Source organism: Euphorbia lathyris, chromosome 8 (genome assembly GCF_963576675.1).
Source record: "Euphorbia lathyris chromosome 8, ddEupLath1.1, whole genome shotgun sequence".
Lineage (NCBI taxonomy): Eukaryota > Viridiplantae > Streptophyta > Magnoliopsida > Malpighiales > Euphorbiaceae > Euphorbia > Euphorbia lathyris.
This window is the reverse complement of record NC_088917.1, coordinates 37,132,497-37,160,430: the sequence shown is the minus strand read 5'-3', so window position 1 is coordinate 37,160,430 and position 27,934 is coordinate 37,132,497. Positions and strand designations below refer to the sequence as shown.

The 27,934-nt window shown below is 35.6% G+C and overlaps 3 protein-coding genes across 4 annotated transcripts; 1 reads left to right on the top strand and 2 right to left on the bottom strand.

Annotated features, from left to right (window-relative positions):
- Window positions 1-1,270: 1,270 nt before the first annotated feature.
- Window positions 1,271-3,883, top strand: LOC136203789 (protein REVERSION-TO-ETHYLENE SENSITIVITY1). Of its 2 annotated transcripts, none has more exons than XM_065995018.1 (3): window positions 1,271-1,444; window positions 2,933-3,201; window positions 3,334-3,883. In XM_065995018.1, exons 2-3 carry the CDS (start codon window positions 2,950-2,952, stop codon window positions 3,751-3,753), a joined length of 672 nt encoding a protein of 223 aa, XP_065851090.1. In that variant the 5' UTR covers window positions 1,271-1,444; window positions 2,933-2,949; the 3' UTR covers window positions 3,754-3,883. The 2 variants fall into 2 exon arrangements, with proteins under 2 accessions (XP_065851090.1, XP_065851089.1); XM_065995017.1 differs by having other exon boundaries at window positions 1,272-1,444; window positions 2,835-3,201.
- Window positions 3,884-5,124: 1,241 nt separating this feature from the next.
- LOC136203699 (uncharacterized) lies at window positions 5,125-8,759 on the bottom strand. Its single transcript, XM_065994906.1, has 6 exons — window positions 8,487-8,759; window positions 7,937-8,007; window positions 7,803-7,843; window positions 7,217-7,711; window positions 7,044-7,134; window positions 5,125-5,642 (listed from the first exon to the last, which is right to left on the bottom strand). Exons 1-6 carry the CDS (start codon window positions 8,626-8,628, stop codon window positions 5,556-5,558), a joined length of 927 nt encoding a protein of 308 aa, XP_065850978.1. The 5' UTR covers window positions 8,629-8,759; the 3' UTR covers window positions 5,125-5,555.
- Window positions 8,760-18,117: 9,358 nt separating this feature from the next.
- Window positions 18,118-20,840, bottom strand: LOC136204098 (calcineurin B-like protein 10). The gene is made up of 9 exons (XM_065995295.1): window positions 20,605-20,840; window positions 20,354-20,525; window positions 20,176-20,258; window positions 19,432-19,491; window positions 19,099-19,207; window positions 18,958-19,010; window positions 18,776-18,856; window positions 18,582-18,694; window positions 18,118-18,504 (listed from the first exon to the last, which is right to left on the bottom strand). The coding sequence occupies exons 1-9, from the start codon at window positions 20,626-20,628 to the stop codon at window positions 18,450-18,452; spliced, it is 750 nt and encodes a 249-aa protein (XP_065851367.1). The 5' UTR covers window positions 20,629-20,840; the 3' UTR covers window positions 18,118-18,449.
- Between the last annotated feature and the right edge of the window lie 7,094 nt (window positions 20,841-27,934).

Below are 27,934 nucleotides of genomic sequence, written 5' to 3'. Positions count from 1 at the left end.
AATTGTTGGGATACCATAGAATTCAGAAACATCGGTTGAACCTACATTCAAATCCATCATCCATGTAGTTACATCAACCATAGTAGTATTCTGCTCATATCATCGCCTACCCTTCCTTCTTCACGTCCAACATTGTAATCGACAATGACATCTTCATCGTCCTCTTCGTCTTGATCAACATATTTTTCATATTCAATACATCCAATTTGTCATCGCTCTCGCTTTCGGCCCGTCTCTACTCCTAATAGGGAGCAGAGCACGCTAGCTAACACCAATTTTTAATTAATCGGTGTTAGGAGATCGGTTAAAACTGGTCTCGCTTTATTGGAAAAATAAACCTCTGACCTCAGTTGGGGTCTTTGTAAAAATTGAAACAGGTGATTGTATCACCGGTTTCAACTAGGGATGGCAACGGGTAGGGTACCCGCGGGTAGTGTCAATCCCAAACCCTTACCCGTTTATTTTTTAACTACCCGTACCCGTTCCATTACCCTAACGGGTATACTTTTTGCATCCCATACCCGTCCCATTTAATTCGCGGGTACCCTTACCCGTTAAGAATCAATAAATAAAATAAAAATTATTACAATTTAACAAAGTATAAATTTAATAAACCATCCATCTAAAAATTGAACAAATTAACCTTAATCAATAAAAATAAAATAGCTTAGTCATATCACTCAATGGTTGAAGAACAAAAGAATTAGGTTCAAATCTCACATTTTACATCTAAAAAACAATAATATTTTTTAATATATAAAATGTTTATAGCGGGTAACGGGTACCGGATACCCTTGGAGGTATTCTCATACCCGTCCCATTACACTAATGGGTAATGATTTTGATCCCATACCCGTTCCATACCCTTTTATATAGAGTACGGATAGTCCCATTAGGATCGGGTAATGTCGGGTATCCGCGGGTACGATACCCGTTGCCATCCCTAGTTTCAACTAATCATGACATACAAAAATAAACACTACTATATGCATTATTTTAAACCGAACATTTAATAAGGACTTATTTATAATTTTGATATTATTGAAATGAAAAATCCAAAATAACATTATTATATTTAAAAGAATTTAATGATTTAATAATGGATATAATAAATTCTTACCCAAAAACGGAGAGAGTATTTATGATATTTTGATGGAGAGAGCATTTATGTAAAGTAGAAAGCAGACAGAGGGGTCCACAGAGGTTCATGCATCTTGCTTTGCCTTTTTTCAGTCCAATCAAACCTTTTTCACTCAAAATTTAAATTAATAAATCCATTTCCCATTTTCAGTTTTCTTCTTTTTTTTTTCACATGATGATGATGATGATGTCCCACGCCGGCTAACACCGATACTCTCCATTAAACTTTCACTTTCTTCCTTTCTTCTCTTTTGATTTTCTTTCCGCCTACTTCTGAATCGACTCCGACTCTTTTACCGCTCAGGTCAGTTTTCAACTCCCACTATCATCTATATTCATTTGGGCATTTCGTGGTGAATATTAATGTTATATAGAACAAGTTGTCTGATTTTACTTGATAATTTTTTGTTATGCTCTGATTTTACTCTTGATTTATGCACAAGACAATACTATCATTAACATTTGACAAGTTAGGATTTAGTGTTGGAGAATACTAGCATTGAAATTTTTCAGGTTTGTGTAAAGAATTGCTATTTGAATAGTTCAAATCCATCACGCCACTAGTCAAATCAGTCTCAAATTTGTGAGAGTGCTGTGTTTAATTATGCAAATTGTGAAATCTTTGTTTGATCATGATGAGAATTTCACAATCCACTTTTTGCTTGCAGCTTAGAACTCCAGTGCACAGATTCCAGTTTATGAATTATAGAATGATGAGTCCTTACTGAAATATGATTGCAATAGTAAAAGTGATGTTCTTCACAGATTATTAGTTGCGTAACCCTGTTATGTTTATGAGCCTTAATATTTATTATTTAGTTATTGCTGTCATTTGCATTTTGTTATTGTATTCCCTAAAGTTGTTAGCCTAAGTTGGAGCTTCTTTGGACCTATAATCCTTCTTGAATTGGGTTAAAAAACACATATTTAATTTTCTTTTGAAAGGTTCCCAATTAGTTAGATGTCAAGTCTCAATAAAACAAGGATAAAAAGCATTAGTTGCCGTTGACTCGCCCAGTGAATCAGCGACTCATGTGCTTGAGCTGAACAGAAGAAGCTGAAAAGGCAAGCTAGTCTTACCTCCGCGAGTCACCCTTCAAATTTGGTTCCTTGAAACATTTTTTTTCATTTTCTTCTTCTAACTGCAAGTCTTTCATTATAAAAGTATTTAAATTAAACTAAAAATAATGCATGTATGCATAAAATTATGCTAAAAATATACATGAAAATATGAGTCATCAATTGCACATAAAGAATCATGAAGAACTAATAACTACAATAAACACCAATTTATATGGGCTCTTATTCTTTGACTTCCTCCACTTTGGCCTACTACCTATTCTCCATCGTGCATTCGCTATGTGTTATTTCTGCTTTTGTTAATCACATTACAATTTTTGGCATGATATGAGAAGTGTTTAGTTCAGAGAATTGTCTATCACGGACAATGCTTTTGAATATAAACAGATTCATAGCATGCAAAAAGGATTGGTTGTGACATACAGATTGTTTTTTCATGCCACAAGTTTGATATTCTTTCTTCTCTTTTGACTGCTTCTAGTAGCTGGTGGCATGGCTGATGTTGTATATCTCTTCTTTGAAGTTTTGTGTTGCTGTTACTCAGTTCAGAAATAATTTGAAAATACATTTGAGTTCTATAGTTATAACTGATCAATTTGATGTTATTCTCACAGGTATATGGTGTCTGAGGGTGTAGTCTAACATATTAATCTTTTGCCATAGGAAAACTGTAGGCTGAACATAGCATTTTCTTTAATGTATTTTGATGTAGCTTCTGATAGAGAGTGTATGAGTTCTGCATTTGGATTTCAGCATGAATTATGGCCACTGGATGAAATCGATCCGAAGAAAGCCAAGTTTCCATGCTGCCTAGTTTGGGCTCCACTCCCTGTTGTCTCATGGTTGGCACCTTTCATTGGGCATGTAGGCATTTGCAGGGAGGATGGAACTACATTAGACTTTGCCGGATCCGGTTTCGTGAATAATGATGCTTTTGCATTTGGTCCAGCAGCCAGATACCTTCAACTTGATAGGCAGCAGGTACAGATTCATGACTGCTTCTCAGTAATCCATTTGCATCATTTTTTTCTCCACTTGCACATAATGACATCTGACTTGCTGCATAAAAGGTACAAGTATAGGTCTATTGACATTTTTTTCCCCTTGAATTAGTGTTGCTTTCCTCCAAACTTAGCTGGGCACACATGCAAGTATGGGTATTCGCATACCGAATATGGCACTGCCATCACATGGGATGATGCTCTTCGGTCAAGCATGCGCAACTTTGAGCATAAGACGTACAACCTTTTCACGTGCAACTCTCATTCATTCGTTGCACATTGCCTGAATCGAGTCTGTTATGGAGGAGGAATGGAATGGAACATGATTAATGTGGCAGCTCTGATATTGGTAAAGGGGCATTGGGTTGAGTGGAGATCAATAGTAAGATCATTCCTTCCTTTTATAGGCGTGGTCTTGATTGGTATATTATTGGTTGGCTGGCCCTTTATGATAGGGTTGTTTTCATTCTCCTTGCTCCTGATAGTCTGGTTTCTTTTGGGTACTTACTGTTTCAAAAACTTGTTAGAGTGACAGAAATTTTGTTATTAATACTCCAACTTCATTTTCAATATGTTCATAATACCAAATAGAGTAACACCATAATGTAACTGGACTCATTACTGAATTCTACTCAAATTGCAAGTCGTTCCATATTCACCGACTTTCTGCCTTTTACTGAATTCATGTTAACTCCCAACCAAAGCATGATAAAGTGCTGGGAACATATTTCATTCATGAAATAGCTTAGAAATAATAATAACTATTCCTAGAGAATAGTTAATTCTAGATTTGGTTCGTACGGAATAACATGTATTTCCCATTTTGATGGAAAAGGAAAAGGAATTCTTCGCTTTAACTTTGGAACAACTATTCCTATAACTTTTTTTTTTCCATTTCCAAAATTATCTCTACCAAATCCTTAATCCTCTCCTCCGCGAAAAACAGTAAAAAGTGCAAATAAGAAAACACAAACAGTAAAAATACGGAAGAGGGCAAACGCTACCTGAAAACCCGTACAACGCAAAAAAAAAATGGTGAAAAACAAAAAAGCGCAAAAAATGGTAAAAACGTCAAGAACATGGAAAAAACGTGAAAACCACAAATAACGTGAAAGACGGGGGAAAATAATATGAAAAAACAGGAAAACAGTACAAATGCAAAAAGAAAAAAGACATAAAAATTGAAAAAAAAACGTGAAAACGGTTAAAAAAAACTTGAAAACCTTAAAAACAATACAACTGAAAAAACATGAAAAACGGTAAAAAAAATGTGAAAAAATGAAAATGCAACAAAAAAAAAAAGCAGAAAAACCTAAAAACACAAGAAAAACAGAAGAACATGAAGAATGAAAAATACGTAAAAATAGTAGAAACACGAAAAACGTGAAAAACACAAAAACGAGAACACATGGAAAAAACAGTACAAATGCGAATACATGAAAATGCAAAAAAAAAAAATGTTAAGAACAAAAAAACAGGAAAACAGTAAAAAATATTGCAAAAGCAGATTATCGCGAAAAGCGGACAAACATGAAAACTGTAAACACTGTTTTCACATTTTTTCTTTTTTCAAGTTTTCACCATTTCCCACATTTTTCATGTTTCTTGGTTTTTAGTTTTTTTTTTTTTTGTGTTTTTACTGTTCTTTTGTTTCGCTTTTTCATGTTTGTTGCACTTTTCGAATTTTTGTGGTTTTTTCGCGTTTTCATATTTTTACCACTTTTCATGTTCATCCTTTTTTCATGATCTCACGTTTCCATCGATCAAACATAGGAATAGTTATAAAAAAACAAACACCTATTTCCTCCTACCTAATACATATTTATTCAATAAAATAGAATTGGGTGGGCTTCTTAGCTTGCTAGTTTTCCATGTCAGGAACATCAGAATTCTATCATCAATATCAACAAATTACTCATATCATTAAGGAAAACACAATTCAACAAGCTTTACTTCCAGGTACATTCTATCCCCATTGCCATCCAGGCAGTACAAGCTTAATTTCTATCAAAAAAAAAGGAAAAGCAGAATTTTAGATTATGACTTGTGAGCCATGAGTATCATGTTATACCTGATTTGAGATTACAACTACAAAATTGTCACCTGCATTATTTGGATATTTGCCTAAAAAGTTGGGTTACATTTAACATAGGAGGCACTGGTATTGCCTTTAGCAGAATTAAGGCTGAAAAGGATTGCAGAAGCTTCTAAAAATTCAAGTCCCATTCCTTCAATCCGGATTATGTTTCGAGCTTACATCGAAATGTTGGGCAGTTAATGTCAGTCTTATTTCAAGGTTTCTTCTTTTAGAAATGAAAAGGAAGAAAATGGACCTCATGCTCCATACTTGGGGGCCTTCCAAAGCTTAAATGCTACCTCATGCAGAAATCTGTCAGCTGGTATTACGAGATTTCCGCCATGCTGCAAATTTAGAGTAAAACATTAATGAACAGGAGCATCACAAGTCACTTGAACACTACTCGTGAGCGTCATAAGATATTTGATCAACAGGATTTAGTTAACATATTGGTACCATGTACTAGTAACATAGTTTTAAAAGGCGAAAGGCGAGTCAAGGCGACAAGGGCAAGGCGAGAGGCGACGGCCTTTCGCACGTGAGGCGACAAAAAATTAGAAAATCAAACAAAATAAAATTAACTCAATAAAAACTAGTAGTACTTAAGGATAGTTTAATTTCTAAACTTGTAAACCAAAATAACTTAAAGTCTAATAATAAAGTGCTAATTCTTAAATCAAAATAGCATAATAGCAAGCATCTTCATCCCCCAAATCCAACTCCTCATCAAGATCTTCCACTTCATCATCCTTATATTCTTCTTCATCTTCAACTTGATACTCATCATCATCCTCATCATGGACCTCATCTTTAACAACTCGAGGAGGATTGGCTTTTTAAACTATGCAAGCTTCTATTTGTTTTATAAAAACATGATAGCTTGATAAGGGTTGAACATAACACAATGACAGATTTAAAATTATTATAATTTGACTTAGAAGGTTACTACCAATCAACACCACCACCATTTTAGGTAAAAGGCACAATTGGGAGTGGAAAAAAATCCAAATCTTTCTTTAGATATTTTAAGCATATATTAGAATATGCAGGGAGAACTTCCTTTCCTACATCAGCAATAAATATGAGAAATTAAAGAGGCAAAAACCCTAGAAGAACCAACTTGAATTTACCAACAAAAATCTCACAAATCAAGGTAAAACAAAAAGAAAAATACCCTAACAAGAAGTATAAGAAAGGATAATTTGCTACAGATCCAAGTATGAACCAAGGAAATGAAAAGGAGGGTAAAAGGTAACTGGTAAAAGCAAAATCAAACATTGCCAGAAGCAATTAGAAACAAGGAAAAAGAAAACATGAGAAGAAGAAACCAACCAACGGGAATGCCATTGACATACTTCGCACAGACCACGTCTCCATAAAGAAGTCAATTAACAACAATTTCACCCTTTGCAACTAATTTCTTGGATGGAAACCAAAATGTATCAATTATTACTACTTAGATCGAGCTACTGAAGAGCTACATACTCATAAACTGACAATTTAGGTTTTTTTTTTAAATGCTAGGCGATCGCATCTCGCCTCAGACCGCCTCTCGTCTGAGAGGGTGAGGCGATCGCCTCTTGCAGTTCAACCGCCTTCCATTCTGGAAGGCGGTGAGGTGATCGCCTCTGTCACCTCTCGCCTTTTTAAACTATGACTAGTAACATGCATCATAGAGAGAGAAAAAAAATCCAAGTTGATTACAAGAAGAGCTGTATAAAAAGGCCTCAGAATCTAAATTATACCTCTTTAAAATCTTTAAAAGAAAAATTTTCTGCCATATCCATGCGGGTTACAGCATGCTGCCACTGAGCAATTAACATTGGACAATGGTGCCTGATGAAAACAGGTACAAAATTAACATTCTCATGATATCAATGCATTTTGACAATCCAACATATTCATATGTTTTCTTTACCTAAAATCATTTCGTGGTTGTTGTCCTTTCAACGTATAACTTTGACGAGGCAGAAGCGTTGAAAGATCAGAGCTGATTTCATCCTTAGAGACCAAAACTGAGAATTGAGTATTATCAATCTCCCCGACATTCCCATAGCTCATCACAAGAGACAAGTGCAGGCGACAACCAATTTCCGAACCAGGTTGTGCAGTGTCCATCACATTGCCAACCAAAGCATTCATATATTCCACATCACTGGCAACTACCTCACCCTTCTCACCAGCCCCCATATGCAGAAAAACCAAATCAAATTGACTCGTTTCGATTATTTTATCGTCTTGAAATCCAAGTAACTTCAGCAATTCTGATGCCACAAAATCAACAGATGATCCAGAAAGAGAATAATCATTCTGGTTAAACTCATTGAGTGGAAACACAGTGAAGCCCAGCTTCCCCCCAAAAGATTTCAAAGATGGATTGTTCGTAATGATAGCAGCCTTCAACCCCATGAACCTGAAGAGGGAGCAGTTTAATTAGAGTTACCGAAATGCAGATTAAAGTAGTTTTCAAACACGGATGAAGAAAGAAAGAAAACCTACAATACCTTTGTGATATGGTTGGCATCAAGGAACTCCTCTCTGAGGTCTTAACAAGATCAATAAAATACACAATCACTAAAACAAATATACCAAACAATGGAATTCTATTATTTCCAAAAAAAAATTTAACAGATCCTACCACGTCTTCAAAAGCTTCACATGCATCCAACAGATGAGCAAACTCTCTAACTATCCTCTCATCCTCGCTTTCTGAAAATCTGAACCAAAGTAAGTACCCATAACCATAAACAAAAGACCCAACAACTACAAGGATTCAAAGCAAGGATCAAGCACATAAAGGGATAACATACAAAATAGACACAGAATAAGGGTAACCAAAAAAATTGGGGCTGGATTGTGTACACGGAGTTGAAAGAAGCTAATACCAAAAAAAAAAACATCAATAAAACAGAAAAATTAATGAGAAACCTTTGAATCTTCATATAGATTCAACGAGTTTTGGGATTGGAGTGTGCATACGGAATCTAATAGAAGTTTAAAAAAATCGTCAATAAGACAGAAAAATTAACGATAGAAATATTTGAAGCTTAATATAGAATCAAGGATGGATAAAGTAGAGAAAATAATGCATAAAAATCCTATTTAAACTGATGTGAAAAACAACTAGGCAATAAAATGGTAAAATAAAAACGCAGAAGTAGAGCAATTTGAAAGATAGATGAAGAAACCTGAGGGAGGGGCATTTGGGAGGCTCAAAAAGCCGCAAGCAGATTTAGATGCGACGGAGTGGATATGGGAGTGAGATGGATCGACGCAAGTTGCAAAACCATCGCCGAAAAACACCAAAGCTCTGCTGGGTTTGTCCGCCATTGCCGATTATGGGTTTTTTACAGTCAAAAGTATGTTTGCTAGAGAGGAAGAGAACCAGAGGATTTGATTGGATGAAGGAAGGGAACTTCCGACGGGATTTTTATTTTCATTAAAAGCTTGGTAAAGTAAAGGGAATAAGAACAATGTCTTGTATATCAATTAATATTTTGGGGAAATTAAAATCATGACCGCTGAACTTTCCACATTTTCACGTTATCACCACTGAACTTCAAAACGTAATTGTTTGCACTAAAAATAAAACTTTCTTATTGCATACCTTGCTTTACTTTTTTTTATGGGATAAACTTTTCTTTTTAGAAAACTTTTTTCTTAAAAGAACATTTTAAGAATTTTTTTCTTAAAAGGTCTGTTTAGGAAACTTTTTATATTTTACTAGTACATGTTCACTTAGTATTTCCTAAAGTGAACCTCAGTTTCCCTCAGTAAAACATCTCAAATAGTGTATCTTAGGGGAAATGATCTAGTGTACCTTAGGGGAAATCAACTTCCTATAGTGTACCTTAGGGGAAACCATGTAGTGTATCTTAGGGAAAACCAACTTCCTATAATGTACCTTAGGGGAAACCATATATTGTACCTTAGGGAAAACCATGTAGTGTACCTCGTGGGAAACCAACTTCCTATAGTGTAACTAGGGGAAACCAACTTCCTAGAGTGGACATCATGGGGGACTTAAAGTAAACATAGGGGAACCAAGGGTCAGCTAATACTTTAACGTGTTTTTTCGTGAGCCAATTAAAAAGCAGGAAAAATCAGAAAGTGTACATATCAATCCATCGTGGAACTCAAAGTGGAGGTTACTCAATATGGTGGAGAATGTGGATTAGTGGAAAGAAGCAGGAAGTTACCTCCAATGTCTATAAAAGAAAGAAATCAGGATGAACTCACAACAACTTAACACACTCAAGCAAAACTCTAGCAAATTATCTCTAGACTTCAGCATTTTTAGAATTCTTAGTCATTTTCTTAGTTTTCCCTTTTCAAGTTTATTTCTCAGTATGTAGACATTCAGTTTAATTTCAATCCAATCACATTATTTCCTTTCAATTTTATTTTGTTTGTTCTTAATCATTTCTGTAAGGTCGGTATCCTTTTGATAATCGAATCCTTTGGAATTTTAGGTCTCTTTATTCCTTACAGTCGTTTGATATTTTAGAAAGCGCACTCAATTTCATTCCATAGTTCGAGAATACTATAACTTTCCGCAATTTCCCACGAAAGAGCCAAACAGTAATATAAAAGTCCATGTACTTTACACTTTGTTATACACACAGTCACTATTATCGTTAACCCAACTTTTGACATTTGACTTTCTTTTCAACATGTTAACTTTTCTCTATCTCTATATGATGCAGACACCTACTTAAGGGATCTGGGAAGTTTAACTGTTGAGTTTTCTTTCTGGTGCCGCTTTTGGGACCGATAAAAAGTCAACAGTTAATCCTCGACACCTATGAACATAATGATCAAAGGCTCGACCCAAAGACATTCATTTCGGAAGAGAAATGAGTACGGTTCCCAAGTTGGGCGGCCCTGCGGAAAGAAACAAAGGTCCGTCCTAATCAGGTCTGAACCATTGTCAATATGAATCCATTCTCAAATGGACTAATGGGGGCATGGAGCGCTCTCCCTCTTCCTCGGTACAACCGATAAATTCATAAAGGCCATCCTAGTCGGGGAAAAGGGGGAAGAACAATTATTCGAGGCTTGGAAGATTGACATTATGAAATATAGGAGACATCACCGACACTCCCTGATAATCATCAAGCATTTTATCATAACGGGCGAGGCAAAAACCACCTTTTTACCGGGCATGACCGCAAGAACATAGCTTGTTGACAGACTAGGGGTGGACACCAGCCCTCAATTTAGCTCATTGACACCGGAAACTCACTACCCCAAACGACAAAGCAACCTTCAGTTCGCTTCCCCATCATATCCCCAATCCAGCGGAATGGTGGAAGTTGCAAACCAAACTTCAGCAGTCGTTTCTAAAAGTAAGAGGAGGGCGAATAAGCCGCCACCGAGTACAAAGGCTCATGATCTTCAGAGGGCAACTGGAAAAACTCCATTATGCTCTACACTACCTACCAGTAGATTTCAGAGGAAACTAGCCAAGCAAGCATCGAAGCTTCCCCTAAACCAAAAGCGAAAGCATATTCTTAGACCAAGTGTATTAGCGCATACGCTTCACGACAAAAAAAAAGAATAGGCAGAAGCCGAGCATAAATAAAGAAGAAGATTCCTATACAATAACATTTAAAAGTACTATCATGGGAAGGTTTGGTAAGTACCTTATTTGTTATGCTTTATTTAAACATAATAAAATGTACTCGTTCCTATTGCTATGACATCTCAATAAAAAAAAGAAATTTTACAATCTGTAGACACTAGAGTCATAGCCTTGTGATGAAACCCTTTTAAAGATGGTTAGAAATACGATCGAAAATGGATCACGGAAAAATCATTCGTTAAAAAGTCAAAGTCAACCCTTTCCCATTCAAAATCAATTTTTCCAGAGCACCAAATTGAGTTTTAGGATATCTTAGTGAGCTGTGTCCCCCGAGAGTGTAATAACGCACTTTTCGGGACTCAATTTGGAGGTCTAACGAAGAAATTATGACTAGATGAAGTTTCAGGTGACATCCGAGTTGAAAATGAGTAATAAACTTAGTTTGGGTTATTTTTAGCCTTAGGTCAGACACAAAAATGTTCGTCTCGTCGAAACGAGTCGAATGACACAAGAATCATCAAAATTGAAAATAAAAAAATAAGTTTTTATATTAAAACTATTGTTGACGGATTACTAACGCAATTCCGTCAGTAATCCTATACATGGCATGGCATGGGCTGCTGGGAGTATGGCCCAACTCAGCTCAGGCTTGCCCTTTAGGTTTTGGCCAAACCTAAAGGCCCAAAAATCCCTTTTTAGCCTTCCGAGTTATTTATCTAATCTTAAATTTAACTATGCAATTCTAATTTTGTCTATAAATAGTAGCTCTTAGACATACAAGTTTGAAAAGACGAAAATAGCCGTAACTTTGTCTTTATCATCCGAGAAAAATCCAGCCATCTGAATATTAATTCCACGTTCTATTTTTTGTGATTTTTCCAATCATCCCATAATCCAGGTAAATGTTTCTAAGGGATAAATCATATCTATTATTTAATTTTTTGTACTATAAAATATAGATTATTCTTTTATTTTCTCATTTTATTTTTTAGTATTGATTTTTATTATCAATAGGTTGTCAATTATATTTTATGTATATATTTGATCCCTAAATACTCTCTAACATTAGAAGAGGTAGCACCCGTTGAGGCGACCCCAAGATCGATAGACAAGGCACACAAAGCATTCGAACCTACAGTAGAAGAGTAAAGCACGGGGATAAATGGAGTGGTAGGAGACGTGCGCTCCTATCCTCCCGAAGTAGCTTTAGTCCTTTTGGATGAAGGTGAGGGAGCAGAGGGACAACTTCATTTCACTTCTATCCTTTTACCAGCAAAGGACGGAGCTTCGCCTTGTGAAGTTTGAGCCCCACCTGGAGCAGACTTTTTCTTGGCAGGATCTTTCTGTTTCACCACTGGTATAATGATGGATTTTCCGAGAGACTTCTCAATACTCTCAATAACACCAGTTTCGACAACAACAACCAAAGGATCATCAAGGTCCCAGGTTCATACCCCTCAACATGCTGACCATCTCCTAGTATGCAAACCTTCATTTTAGGCTGGGGGATATGTGGCAATTCCATAGAGCCACTAGAATTTTTTTCCTTTTTGGGATCATAGTTCCCAGGCCCCATTTGTAGCTTGAGTGTCTCCGTGAAATTCTGCTTCTTCTCTTTAGAAGCATTCATGAAAATGGCTTTGATAGCAGTTGTGATTTTGTCCGGAGTCACAACTTCTGTTTCAACCCTAGCTTTGGGACCACCCTCTTTAGGGCGTGCATCGCTTCATCTTCATCCAAATCCATAAAAACAGGAGATTTTTTAGGAATGTTAGCTGATTCAACAGGACCACCGCAGGAGATAGGAGCAGCCGCTAAGGGCACAACATTAATTCCAGTGGCACGAGGACTGAGGTCGTATCTGTAAATAGGGGTGAGTATGGTTCGTTACAATTTGGGGATTTGAAAATCTCCAGAATTGTATCTAATAAAGTCAATGGTACAATTCGGTTCGGTCCTACAGAAAAAGTCAATGGTTCAATCCAGTTTTGGATCTTTTTTCGGATATTCGGTCCGGTTCTAGAATCTCCAACATATTTACTCAGTAATATTAGGAATTTGAAAATCTCCAGAATTGTACCTAATTAAGTCAATGGTACAATTAGAAAAATTCAATGGTTCAATTCAACTTTGGATCTTTTTTTTCGGGTATTTGGTCCGGTTCAAGAATCTCCGAGATCCATGCTCAGCCCCCTACCTGTAAATAAACAAAAGACAACCACTGAGACAATTACATCAAAGCAAAACAACATGAAAAATTACAGCATACTTAGTGAAAAGAGATGCACCTTCGGGCACCTTCAAAGAACTACTACAAATATGGTGGAGCGGGTAGGGGGCAACCCTTTGGGTAGCCGAGAAGCCATGATCGAAGGACTGTCAGCTTCTTCCTCAGTCTAAAGCCTGGCAACCTCGGCATGCATTGTCGCAGCCTTAGCTTCTTCGCTAGCACGTCTCTGAGCTGTTGAGCGATGAGCTAACAATCGAAAAAAAAATTATCCATATTAGAATCAACACGAATGGGAAAGATCAAACAGAATGCAAATAAATAGACGTTCATTAACCTGCAAGGATATGATTATAGGTGGGAGATCCTTCCAGATGAACCTTATGCTCCCCATCTAGTACTAAAAACAGCTCACCTCACACCAATGATTCACCAGCTGATCCTTGGAGAAACTAAGGCGCAAGGTGAGCAAAACATTCAAAATATCCCTTTCATCATTAGAAAGGGGAGTCGGATCTCGAAAAGCATCATTTTCCATAACAGTCGGATTCCAAGAGCAGCGGAAAGGAAAATCAAGGGGACAAAAGGAATCTCCCAAAAAAATTCTCGTTCTCATCCCTGGACAAATCCAGAACCAGTGAGGTTTGGAGTTTTTATTGTTCGAAGGTTTATCATTTACAAATAAAGGCATCATGCTAGAAAGCTTAGAGATATACATAGCATCATCAACCTATCGACAATAAGGAGTCCAAATATGTCGAAAAAGATGCCCCATCAACACGTACTCTAAAGCCTCACAAACCTTGGCCAAACCTAAAAGGTCGAGCCATGTATTCGGAGGTAGCTGAGCGAGGCATATCCCAAGTTCCCCAAAATGTTCAGAATTCTATCAGAAAAGGGGAGGTGCACCCCTATTTTCAAGAAAAATCTCATAAGAACCTAGGTGGCCCTCCGGCACTTCGGTTATCACATGGTCGAGGGAAGGAACCTTAACTTTAAGATGAGCAAATTTGGGGAAATTTGACACCAGCATGGCTTGAGTAAGATCATCAAAAGTGGAAGGTTGTTCAAAATTCTTCAAATGAGGAACCTTAGGTTTGGGAGGCCCTTCAATTTCTTCATCCCTAGGATTACTCTTCTTACTAAGAGCCTTACCTTTACTCCGAGAAGACCCTGCTTGAATAATTGTAAGTAGAAGAAAAAGGAGGATAAAAAGAAGAAGAAACTTATTTTGGCAGAAGTAAAAACGAGAAGCTCGAGAGACTCGGGGAAAAAGGAAAAAGGAAAATGTGCAGAGAGCCCAACAGCTAAAGAGGGGAAGATAAAAGAGAGGAGGGAGACTGAAAAGACTTGAGGGGAAATGAAGCGTCTCCAACATTGGAACATGCACTCTTATTAAACAACCGTCAAGCGCAAGATTCTAAACCCATCCCCCAGCCAACACATTAGCAAAATCATAAGGAACTCCATGATGACTCCGAGAAAATGATAGTTTGAAGCAAAATAACAAAATAAACCCTTTACAAAAGGTTTATTTTGCAAAAGAATTTAGAAATAATGTCTTAAAAACTAAGAAGTGGGGGACATCTGATATCAGGCTAAGTGCTATCACACGCGTGACGCCATCACCATCCTCATTGCGGCCCAAGCCCAAGCGTAATAAGGGCCCAAACAACATCCGAGACAGTCAGATATATCCATCATGGCCCATGCCCAACGAGCGACAGCTCATCGCAACTCACGAGGTTCTAACCTCAGAGCTTCAATGGATCTTCTAGAATCCTATGAGACAAAGGATTCCTCACAGGATTCAGACTCCTTACGGGATTAGGGATCCTAGCTCCGTAAGGATTTCCAAGAAGATGACAACTTTAAATCCAATTGAACACTATAGATAGATAAGTATAGACGCAAGGTTCGGTACGTTAGCTATTATCTCAAACTAGTTCATACCCTTCCATTCTTTCCTAAACCAAAAACTGACTTAGGCATCGGAGCGGGGTTGCCATACCCCGGCCCCGTCTGATCTTCATACTGTTTTGTAGGCTCAACACGACGTCAGATCGTCATCGCGACTTGGACGTGTAGTCAAAATCAAATAACAAGTTATCACTATTCCAATTTGATAATTATTGCTTAATTCTGTAGAAAACAGCAATCAATTTACCCTATTATTTGGTTAATGATAATATACACTAAAGAGGAGCATATTGAGAGGAAAAAGAACATAATCTAAAAAAGAAAGTTGTCCTATAATTAGAAGTGTGAAAATAAAAATATATAGTCTTTTCTTTTTTAGATGAAGAGAGCATATATATATATATATATATATATATATATATATATATATATAACTAGATTTAGATAACATATTAATGAATTAAATTTGAACGTGTAACATCATAATCATTCTAACTTTATTAATATTGTCCACATTTTAATTTAGTTTTCACAAAGGACATTAATTAAAATTTGACCAAGTCCGTCACATCAATATTATAATCATGGATGAAAATGATCAATTTTTTTAGAATTTTGATAGCCTTCTTTCTTTTTCAAGAGAGCATGAAATAGAAATTTGACAAAAAGAACTTGTCATATCAATTATAATTCCTTTTATTATGATGGATAAAAAGATTGAGTGCTTAAAGGATTATTCCTTCACTTGTTAAAATGTTAGGTCTTTCTCCTCATCTATTATTTGTCTCCATAATTATGGACCGGTAAAAAATAAAATAAGAAAGTCAATTATAATTATATAAAAAAAATTGTTTAAAAATGACACAATTTTATTAACTAATGATGGTCTAATAAAATATCCAATTTCATATGAAAAAATATACATTTTTTTTTTAAAACTGATAAACTTTATTAATCTTCCGAATCTTTACAAATCAAATCGGGAAGCCAATGTGGCTCAATAAATGAAATAAAATTGTTAGCATCTTGGTTGCTCGTATAAAACATTGTTGAGCATTTCTAGATGCAAAATCATTAATAAATAGTGTTTATATCGTATGATTTAACACATTTCTATAAATATATAAAATGGTTTAACCATTCAACCTTTTTTCTGACATTGACGATCTCAAATAGTATTTTAATAATTTTAACTTCGAAAAAATTATTTCAGAAAATGCAACTTTCACTGGCATAGTTAAGAGGATTAGAAAACCAATTGAAATTTTTAGATAATAATCCACTGCTTTGACAAACTCAAAAATTTCAAATGCTGACATCAACACATTTAGGAAAAAAATTGCAACACTTTCATTTATTAAAAAAAATCATCTGTATCAGCATCCGAACAAGTTTTATAAGAAAATGTCATAAATTGTGTACTACGTGTTTAAACCTAAGGATTATAATTATTGTCGTTGCATCTTTTGAGCTTTTTTTTTTAATGAAAAAGTTAGTTTTGTGCCCCTAACTCCCTGGCCCCGGATGTGTACTGTGATTTGGTTAGTCCTAGGATTATTGCCGTTACCGTTGTATTTTTTAAGATTTAGTTTATGTATTTTTTAAGGGATAAGATGCAAAAATACCCCTAAGTTAATATTGACCGACAAAAACAATTTTACCTCTAACGTCTAAAATAGTACAAGTTTGCCCCTAATATTGACAAGTTGGGTCAATTTCAGACATCATTACAAACACATGTACAGTATGTTGTTCTCGTATTCTACATCAATTGCATATTAGTTGGTTCTAATTTTTTTTAAATTTTTTTTTTGTAATATTTGGATTCTTTGACCAACTCGTACAAAACACAGTACACTTTTTAAATTTATTTCACGTGTATACATATGTTTGTGATCTGTTACTAATGAGTGATAAAATGACATATATATGTGATGGAGATGACATGATTCATGATTCAGAAGACACGGTTTGATAAATTATTTATCAAATTAATCCAACTTGTCAATTTTAGAAAAAAAATTACACTTAATTGTCAACCTTATGGATAAAATTGCATTATTTTAGACGTTAAGTGTAAAAATATACTCTCGATTATCAACGTTAAATGTATTTCTGCACTTTATCTTTAAAAAAAATAGACCTCTCATATCGTTGGCTCTGGGTAGCTAAACTATTATTTAATAATATTTATCTAATCTATCAAAATTTGTAAAATCTTAGTAATTACTAACTTTAATATTCACATTGATTGAGATTTCATCAATTTGAATAGAGAAGAGGCAAATGTTAAAAAAGAGTTATAGATTTTACCAATTTAGACAAATCCACCGGCTAAGAGCAACATTTTGAATAGATCAGGGTCAAATGTAAACAGAAAAAAAAAACCGTAGGTTAAAATTAATATTTTGAAAAGATCAATAGGCAAATAGTTTAGTGATTTAAGCCAAAGAATGAGTGCCATTTGTGATTAAAGATAAGGGAAGAAAGCATTGAGGAAAATTGTATGCCCTACACAGTCTACAAACGCATGATAGTTTCCTTTACCAAGAAAAAAAAATTGTATGCCCTACACAGCCTTTTGTTGCTTAATTATCAGTAATGTAACGCTTGAGACTGAGTTTGAATAATTAAGAGGGTGTTTGTATCTCATGTTTGATTAGTATTTTATATAAATTAAGGAGCAACTACTTATAACTGTTTTAGAAAGAATAAACTGTTGTTTTTATCAGCAACAAAAGGCTGCTTAGACAAGGAAAACATAATTAACTCTTTTTTTTTTTTTGAATGAATGAATTAACTTATATCAGAAACCAGTACATCGGAAAGAAACGGTGGAGGACATGCCCACTCGCCGAGATCAGAACAAGAACTAACAGACTTTGCAAGCAAATGTGTTGCGAGGTTGTGTTGCGAGGTTCACTGATCGACGAACAAAAGAGATCGACACAGAGTCCAAATCTCATAAAAGTAAACAATAATCCTGAACAACATCCAATAAGTAAGAAAGGTCGATGGTCTGATGTTGTATAGATCGAACCATGTTAAGGCAATCCGATAATTAACTCATTTGATTGCTAGAGAAACATCTGCAAATATTTCTCATTTGAACAGCAGCTCATAGAAAGAAAGAATATTTACAATGACAATCAACAAAACATTTCAGTACAAAAAGGTTAACTACGAAAATGTTTTCTTCCATATGTACATAACAATAACAAGAATCAGATACATGAGTTGCTCCGCGATTTAATTGCCAGATATCAATCAGACCACAATCTTCTGATGATGGTCTTGATACTGCAAAGAATGACCCGAAATGATGCATGAATTTTCTTACATGGATACAATCTTCAAGCAACACAAAGCAGGCAGACCTGTCTTCAAAGAAAGCTTCAAAAAGGCTTCGTAGCTTGAAATTCAGTCTTCAACCTCAGTGTTAAAGACAAAACTCGGAAATACAGTGGTTACATCCCTGGATGATAATTGCAATCACATTAATTTAGTGTTGAAATTAGCAGCATAGGTAGGAAGAATTTATTCATCACTTACTTCAAATAAGGAAGAGTCATATTCTTCAGTAGAGATGGATGTTTTACCACAAACACTTTCCATTCTTCTTTATTAATCTTACCATCCTTGTCCATGTCTGCTTCCGCAAACGTCTGAAAAGGAAGTTTGAATTCCCAACATATTTCACAAGTAAAACCAAAGAAAAACTGGAACTGAATTGGCGAACTTCTTACCTTGTCTATTATGTCATCAAGAAGTTGATCGGGTAAATTAACATCAGATTCCTTTAAAATAGCAATTACCATTTGCCTAACCTGAAATAATTAGATAAACATTACCTACAATTAGTAAATTGGCATGCTCATTAGTTTCTAAAACAACTATTTACAAACAAAAAATAGTACAGCATACTCACTTCTTCTCGCTCAATAAAGCCAGTTTGTCTCAAATCATACAGCCTAAATGCAACTGCAGAGAATAAAAGGGAGAAAAGTGACACATGGCCAGAGGCAACTTTAACTGTATGAAACAAAAAATACCATCAGTGAACTCTTACAATCTATTTTTTCATCCAGAGGAGTGTAGGGATGGAACACATTCAGGGCATGGATAAACTCCTCAAACTCAATTACACCATTTTTCTTTTCGTCAAACAGATCAAAAACCTTACAGAAACATAAAATGAGAAGTAGTTAGACATTGGAATGACTAAAACAATACTAGTGAAAGAAACAACAGAAATCTAACTTTTGGAACTCGCTGCATTTTTGTCTAATAGTCTAAACTTATTTTAAAGAGGACAAATAAAGTCATGCAAGGTGACCCATTAGAATCTAATTCCACGCAAAGGAAAAAAAAGTTTCCAATATGCAAGGTTGACCATAATTACCCGATCCAGGAAGAGATTCTCGCCGTAAGGAGTTTCAAATAGCGCTAATTGAAGTTCTTCCTACAAGGTACCACAATTGTACTGTAAATAAAACCATGGTAAAAACCAACAAATCAAAGGAGCAACAAAATTACAATCCATTATTAACCATCAATAATTGAATTCCATAAACAATCTAAGTTTTCCATAGCAGGAGCTTTATATGGTTTGTGTTGGTCAGCTCTTTCTGTTACAAGATTTAGAATGTCAACTATATGTAAGGCGTCAATGGTTCCAAAAATAAATCTCCAGACTCCAGACATACTCCCCCAATCTCTAGTAATCCAATAACCATTTTCCACTGCCCAAAATAAGCATGGACTGAACAGCAGAGTACTGCAGTTCAGTTCAATAGTAAAACGCAGTTTTCCATAAGATCATAATACTACTCTACTTTCAAAAGTAAAGATGCATAAGCAATTTTGTTCGAATTTTAGGTCCCAAATAACAAATGGTAAGTCAATAGTTCAAATTTGATCTTATACAAAAGATATGTAATGGTAAGAAAACGAAAAGGTAAAAGTAATAAATCAAAACCACTGTGATGAAAAGTTTAATTTGCTAATAAAACTCCACAGCAACACCAATATTAGAATTAAAACGAAAAAGATTCACAATTAGGCAGTTAAGAAAAATTAATGGCCCTGGAACTAAGATTGTCCATAGTATCTCGAAATTTAAGAAAACAAAATGAAATAAAATTACCTTGTGAATCAATCCATCGGTAATTATAGAATTACTCAGCTTCTTGTAGAGCTCAAACAGAGCCTCGACCTCATTAACAGTGACTACAATGTTCGTATTTTAAGGATTCAAAGTAGAAAACAGCAACACAAAAAAAGATAAAAAGAAAAGGAAAACAACAAGAGCAAGGGGGAGTTACATCGAGTTTCAGTGGCAAGACGGCCTAGATTGTGGATGTGGTAGCTGTTTATCTTAAAGCGTGGCCGATACTCGAAGCACTTGGCCACAGCGTAAATCAAAACCTCAACTATGGCAGCGAATGGAAAAAATGCTGCGCAGATCCGCTCTCCAATGGTCAAAGAGCTCGATCTCTGCCAAATGCAGTAAAATTTAAATTGAAAAGATAGGAAGAACGGAGATATGGTTTATGGAAGAGAAAAGAGAATGTACCGAGGAATTGTTGGAGAAATCCATGGCGCTGGAATGACCTTCATGAGAACTGCAGATCTCTTAGAGACAAAATGAGAAAGATGGAAGAGATTGATTGATATTCTTCGTGTCCATATAAGTTAGCAGCCGCAGGCTAATGATTGAAGTTTAATGTTTTCTATTAAAAGAGGAACTCTTGGTACGGAGGCATGGACTACAAAGCCTATTGTCTTCCTCCTCGTTACTCCCAACTGCCCAAGCGTTAGTGCATTTTTCACCTGTCAATATCACGTTCAATCTTTTTTTTTTATTTTTTTATTTTAAAGCTTATCCGCGACTTTGTTAAAAAAAAAATTAATAATAAATAATTATAAGATTATGTGTTTTTATACACTGGTTAATCTCCGTATTTTTAGAAATGATTATATATTCTCTTGGTTTTTATTTTTATCAACTCTTTAATTTTTATATTTGAGTGAATAGTCAAATAAAAGTAAAGAGTTGATTAAGATAAAACCTAAGGATATTATAATAACATGATGCACCTACTAATGAGTTAAGTAAAAATACAGGTATCTTATAATTATTTACCAAAAAAAAAATACTAAGTGAGCATTTGGTTTGTTTAAAAAAAACGTTTGGTTCGCACCAGATAACAGAATGGAATTAATAAAAGAAACAATTAGAAATTAATGGAATGATTCTGGCTTATTTTGTTTGTTTGTTCCGGTTCGAGAAACGGAATTATATACATTTGATTCCCTTTATGACAATTGGTTCAAATGAGACGATAAACATATGAGACGTGGATTATTTCTAACATCAATTTCTATACGTACATGTGTATTTGCTAATAAATTAATTTCATGTAAATATAAGAATTAAAATTAATTACTTCAACCATTAAAATCAAAAAATGGAGAAAACTGAAATAAAATAATTAAAGAAAATGTATAAACATTTTATTTAAAAAATAATTAAAAATAAATATTAAAACAGAATAACATGATAAAACAAATAAAAATTGGTCAAAATGGTTTTTCAAAGCAAAAAAGTAAAAATAAATAAGTACAAGGATCAAAAGTGAGAATAATCTAAGAATAAAAAAGTATAAGGATCAAAATAAAAATCAAAAAGTAAAATTTAGTAAAAAAATAGTTTTTAAGGAAAAAATTAAAAATATATAAGTATAAAAATTAAAAATGAAATTAATTCAATAAAAAAAGTAAAAAGAAATAAATATATTGACCAAAATAAAAATTAAAAAGTAAAATAAAAGTTAAAGTAAAATTTTACACAGAGAGAGTAAAAGTTCAAGTCAGTAAAGAATGGGAAATGGAATAGCAAATCTTAGGAATGGTTGGATAATGAGATTAGAGAAATTATTGGTAAACTCAAAACTTAAAAAGAATAAAGGAATAGTTGAATTAATAAAGCAAATACTAAAAAAAAAAGGTATTGCTATATATCGCACCCGAATTCCGGTCTACCGCATCCTCTTGACCATATTGCCCTTCTCATTTTATTTCTTCCAAAACCTTAAAAGCTCTCTCTCCCTTTCTCTCCCGAGCACAAATCCCGGATTTTACAAAAATGGAGCCAAGCATTCCCGAAGATAATGATTTCGAACACGAGGTAATATTACGAGTCTGAAATACGTGTCTGTTTAATTTTTATTTTTTTTTCGTTGATTTTTGCTTGAACGGGTAGCACGTACTCATGGTCCGTCAGCCGAACGGATGAACTACCCGTTCAGCCTAGGGACGGGAAGCATGCGCCACCCGTTCCACCGATGGAACGGATGGTACGCGCTGCTCGTTCCACTGATGGAACGGGTGGTACGCGCCGCCCGTTCCACGGATGGAACGACAGTACGTGCTAGCCGTTCTCACCAATGGTGAAACGGGCAAGCTACCCGTTTAGGCAAAAAACGGGCAGAAATTGCCACGAACTATTTTGTTTATTATTTTTAATGTAAATTATGATAACCTATTATGCATTTTTTGTATATTCAGGTACCGTTAGAAGATTGGAAACCCGATAACATTGATTATAGTTCGCGTTTCATAACGGATACCGTTTTCCCTTCGTGTCAGGATGCTATTGATTGGGCAAAAAAGATAGCTATTCAGAATGGGTTTGAGATTGTCATATCTTCGCACAAACATGGGGGAAAACAAAAGCTGTTGCGATGTTCACGGGGTGAACGCTATAGAGGTGTTGTGAGAATTGATGAAGATCCTGCAATAAGAAAAAGTAAAACTAAAGCGTGTCGCTGTAAATTTCAGATTAAATCATATCAACATGCAAACCTTTCTGGATGGGGGATACAGGCTAAGGCTGGGTTAACTGGAATGCATAACCATACAATGCGTGTGTATCCAGAGAGAAGTCGGCAGATGAGCGAACTCAGTATCGCATCCAAACAAATTGTGCGTGATATGACTTCAGCTCAAGCAAAGCCCTGTGCTATTTTAGCAGCAGTTAAAGAAAAACACCCAGAAGACAACCCAATAATTAAACACATATATAATTACAGGGACAAAATGAGGAAGGGCGGGTTTGAAGGTAGAGACTTGGCTAGTCAATTCTACCATATTGCTGTGGAGAACAAATATGTCAACTACGCACAGACTGATTCCGGTGTGATAACGCATGTGTTTATGGCACATCCAGAATCAGTTGATATGTTCAGGACTTACCACTGGTACATCGGCATTGATTCAACGTACAAAACAAACAAGTACAAAATGTCGTTTGTTGAGATTGTGGGGATGACGCCATGCAATAACAACTTCAAGATAGCGTATGCTATAGTTAAAGACAAGACTGAAGGGAGCTATCGTTGGATTTTGCAAAGGCTGAGGATTTTGATTGGGTTTGATCTTAACCCGGCCGTTATTGTTAGTGACAGGGAGCTTGGGTTATTAAAGTCGATCAAAGAAGTTTTTCCACAAGCAGCGCACTTGCTATGCACTTGGCATATAAATAAGGATGTGGAAGATCGGGTGTATAGAATTTTGGGAGATAAAGGACATGCCTCTAAATTCAAGAATGGAAAATGGAGAACAATATTAAAATCATTAACCATTGAGGAGTACGAGACCAATCTTAGCATGATGAAGGATGGGATGAGTAGGTACAAAAATCTTATCTCGTATGTTGAGGAGACGTGGTTGGTGCATAAGGAGAAGTTTGTTGTTGCTTGGACAAAGGAGTTCCTACATTTTGGCAACACAACTACTTGTCGAGTGGAGAGCGAACATGCTAGTCTAAAGCAATGGCTCAATACGGCAACTGGCTCCCTCGACACGGTATGGCAGAAGGTTCACAAGCAGATTGAATCACAAGCAACTAATATAAGGTATTTGCAATTTGTTCTACTGCAATTTAGGAATTTGCATTTATGGCTGTATCATTTGACTAACTAATAGTAATTTTGTCTTTATCTCAGGTACATGCTTGAGCAGTCCCGGCTTCGTGAAGCAGTCACTTTTGCCGGATTCCTATTAAACCAGCTGGTATTCAATGTCTCACACTACTGTCTGGTGTTGCTGAATGAAGAGTTAGAGCGCATGAGAGGGTTGAGCTGAAGGAAAATAGACAAGCCTAGGCATAGCGGAATAATAAAATTTTATCTATTTTATCTATTTCCCTTTTCCAAGATCTGTTAATTGTTATTTCATATAAAGAGGGATAGATAGTAATACCTTTATTGATGAACTATCTACCGTTGCAAACGAAGTGCCCACAACTTGTTATTATCAACTCGTGAACCACGAACGTTGATTCAACACAAAATCAAAAGATAATCAGTAATCAACCTTCAATGAATAGCAATCGCAATGATTGCCTCTAACAGAAATCGATACGAGATCAAAGAGGGGGTAAGAAATAAAGCGAATTAGCTGAGACGAAAGACGGAACGATTCCTCCTCTTCTATTTTATGTGTGTCGAAATTTAGGGGTCAGGGGAGTCTATTTATAGACTTTTCTTAACCCTAATCTCAGTTGTGTTAGGTAATTAAATAATTGGAATCTTATTCGGAATAGGATTCCTAATTAGATAATTAAATAAACACTTTACTATTATCTAAATAATAACTAATTATATCTAGATAATTATTATTAATCAAATTAATAATTAATTAATGTTAGGGATAATTAAATAGAGTTTTAATCACATAAAACTTCTAATTAATATTATCAGATAATCCTTTAATTTAATTGATAACCATAATCAAATTATGATTATTAATCAAATTAATTTATCCCTAAATTAATGTAAATTTCGGCTCATATATGTATGTCCCACTAATTACATTTTCGTCCTCCGATTCCAAGTCTCATATGCGATCCAATAGGTTCTTTATTGCCACTAGCCGTATATATCATTTGAAATTATTCATCACGATTAATTCCAACATATATATATATATATAATGGAATACCGTCGAGAGCTGTTACTAGCAGAACCTATGATATTCCCCCAGAGCAATTAAGAAGTCAGGTTGATAACTGACATTAACCTTTCTGTATTAGGTACAGTATAATACAATCCTTCATCAACTATATCCTTTCGGTCAATTCCTTATAACCATGGAACGTGTCAAGGTTACATATAACGAAGAGTCTGGTTTTACTTGTACAGGTTGAATTCACTCTGAAAGATAAGTTAAGTGAAATGTTTATTTCTACTCTTAACTGTATCACCTTGTAAGGATTTCAGTCAATTCACCACAAGCGGCCCTTTAGATATATCTCCCATTTATCGGGAGTGACGAATGCTCAATCTGACATTAACCATTCTGTAATTACTTCGCGTGATACCCAACCCTGCTCTCACACACCCTAGGCTCTCACCTATTGGATCGTGCTCGCACAGAATCAAAGTATTAGACTCCGCAATCCAGAATTACTAATTAATGAATGTTTGAGTCTGAGGATTAGTTATACCTACTAATACCGATGAGATGAACAATTGACACATTAGATAAATCATTCCATTCTGTTATCTCAAGTCGGGTCCGAATCCTAATGAACTCCTTCATCAGATCCATGTAACTGTCTAGATATCAGAATATCTAAAGCTTGTGAGATCAGCTTTCTGTCTCGACAGAAAACACTGTTACATGCAAGTCTCAACAGCAATATGCCAATCCCTATAACATATTACTTGACTTGGGTTTACTTTAAGTCTATCAGTCTATTATAGAGTATAGTCTCACTTCATGCTTGTATGAACACTTTATAACTACTTGAATAAACTTAGGATTACTTCCTTTGCGAAAGATTTGTGCCTTTATATATAGTTGCATATTAATGCTATATATCTGATTAAACAAATGACCAAATAAACAATTTATTCATTAATATTAATATCCAAAACAATTGTATTTAGGACACTAAATTCCAACATTCTCCCACTTGGACTAAAGCCAATTATTTCTGAAACTAATACCAGAAGAACTAAGATGTTTATCGTGAGCTCTTTGTGGTAACGGCTTGGTCAACGGATCTGCAACGTTGTCCTCAGTGGGCACCTTTTCTATTCTCACATCTCCTCTAGCTATGATCTCCCTAATGAGATGATATCGCTTGAGATAATGTTTGGATGCATTATGAGACCGTGGTTCCTTTGCTTGTGCAATGGCTCCATTGTTATCACAGTACAAAGTAATGGGATTTACAATGTCAGGCACCACTCCTAGTTCTGTTATGAACTTTCTAATCCAAACAGCCTCCTTTGCCGCTTCTACAGCTGTGATGTACTCTGATTCAGTCGACGAGAAAGCAACACTTCCTTATCTGGAACTCTTCCAACTAACTGAACCTCCATTCAGGATAAACTAGTATCCTGATTGGGATCTGTAATCATTTTCATCAGTTAGATGACTAGCATCTGAATATCCTTCAATTTTCAATTCTCCTTGTCCATATATGAGGAACATGTCTTTAGTTATTCTAAGATACTTAAGAATGTTCTTGACAGCAATCCAATGATCAAATCCTGGATTCCCTTGATATCGGCTCGTCATACTTAATGCGAATGCCACATCAGGTCTAGTGCATAGCATAGCATACATGATCGAACCAACCGCGCTGGATTAAGGAATTACAGCCATGCAATTCTTGTCACTGTCCGTTTTAGGACACTGACCATTTGATAACTTGACACCATGGACCATTGGTAAGTTACCTCTTTTCGATTCATGCATGTCAAAACGTTTTAGCACTTTGTCAATATATGTAGATTGGGATAGTCCGAGCAGTCTCCTTGATCTTTCGTGATAGATCTTGATCCCTAAGATGTAGGCTGCTTCTCCTAAGTCTTTCATGGAGAAATTACCCGATAACCAAACTTTTACTGTTTGCAACATTGCCACATCGTTTCCCATAATTAGTATATCATCAACATATAGTACTAGGAAAACGACTGAGTTCCCACTTGTCTTCTTGTAGACACAAGCCTCTTCTGAGTTTTGTTCGAAACCAAATTGTTTTATGGTTTCATCAAAACGCTTGTTCCAGCTCCTAGATGCTTGCTTGAGTCCATAAATGGACCTTTGAAGTTTGCAAACCTTGGTTGCATCCTTCGATGTGAAACCTTCATGTTGCATCATGTATACATCCTCAAGTAGGTTTCCATTTAGGAAAGCTATTTTCACATCCATTTGCCAAATCTCATAATCAAAATGAGCGGCAATTGCAAGCAATATTCTGATGGATTTGAACATGGCTACTGGAGAGAAAGTCTCGTCATAGTCAATACCTTGTTTTTGACGATATCCTTTCGCTACTAACCTAGCTTTGTAGGTACTAACCTTTCCATCCATGTCAGTCTTCTTCTTGAAGATCCATCTGCACCCAATGGGTTTTATCCCTTCGGGTGGATCAACCAAAGTCCACACTTGGTTAGTATACATGGATTCCATTTCAGAATTCATGGCTTCAAGCCATGCTTTAGATTTTGGACTAGCAAGAGCTTCTTCGTAGGTTTCGGGTTCATCGTCTAACACGGGAACCAGTTCGTCATCTCCCACTAGAAAACCATATCTAACTGGGAGTTCACGAATTCTTTGAGACCTACGAGTGGGATGTGACACTTGTGTTTCATCTAGTGAAACGGGTTCGGGTTCAACTTCTTCCGCGTTTTCAACATGTGATTCCTCTTGAACTTCTTCAAGTTCAATCACGCTTCCATTCTGTGTTTCTTCCAGAAACTCTTTCTCTAGAAACACTGCGTGTTTGGATACTATTACCTTTTGGTCATCTGGATGATAAAAGTAATATCCCATAGTTTCCTTTGGGTATCCAATGAAGAAACACTTGTCAGATTTGGGATCTAATT

What these genes read in the sequence shown, in the direction of transcription:
- LOC136203789 (XM_065995017.1), top strand. Translation starts at nt 2,917, where the DNA reads ATGTATTTTGATGTAGCTTCTGATAGAGAGTGTATGAGTTCTGCATTT. An exon ending in TTCAACTTGATAGGCAGCAG is followed by an intron (nt 3,202 to 3,333) that starts GTACAGATTCAT and finishes CCCTTGAATTAG; the next exon opens with TGTTGCTTTCCTCCAAACTT.
- LOC136203699 (XM_065994906.1), bottom strand. Translation starts at nt 8,628, where the DNA reads ATGGCGGACAAACCCAGCAGAGCTTTGGTGTTTTTCGGCGATGGTTTT. An exon ending in GTGAAGCTTTTGAAGACGTG is followed by an intron (nt 7,844 to 7,936) that starts GTAGGATCTGTT and finishes GATCTTGTTAAG; the next exon opens with ACCTCAGAGAGGAGTTCCTT. An exon ending in CAACCACGAAATGATTTTAG is followed by an intron (nt 7,135 to 7,216) that starts GTAAAGAAAACA and finishes TGTTTTCATCAG; the next exon opens with GCACCATTGTCCAATGTTAA.
- LOC136204098 (XM_065995295.1), bottom strand. Translation starts at nt 20,628, where the DNA reads ATGGATTTCTCCAACAATTCCTCG. An exon ending in ATTTCTCCAACAATTCCTCG is followed by an intron (nt 20,526 to 20,604) that starts GTACATTCTCTT and finishes TGCATTTGGCAG; the next exon opens with AGATCGAGCTCTTTGACCAT. An exon ending in CCGATGGATTGATTCACAAG is followed by an intron (nt 19,492 to 20,175) that starts GTAATTTTATTT and finishes GGTACCTTGTAG; the next exon opens with GAAGAACTTCAATTAGCGCT.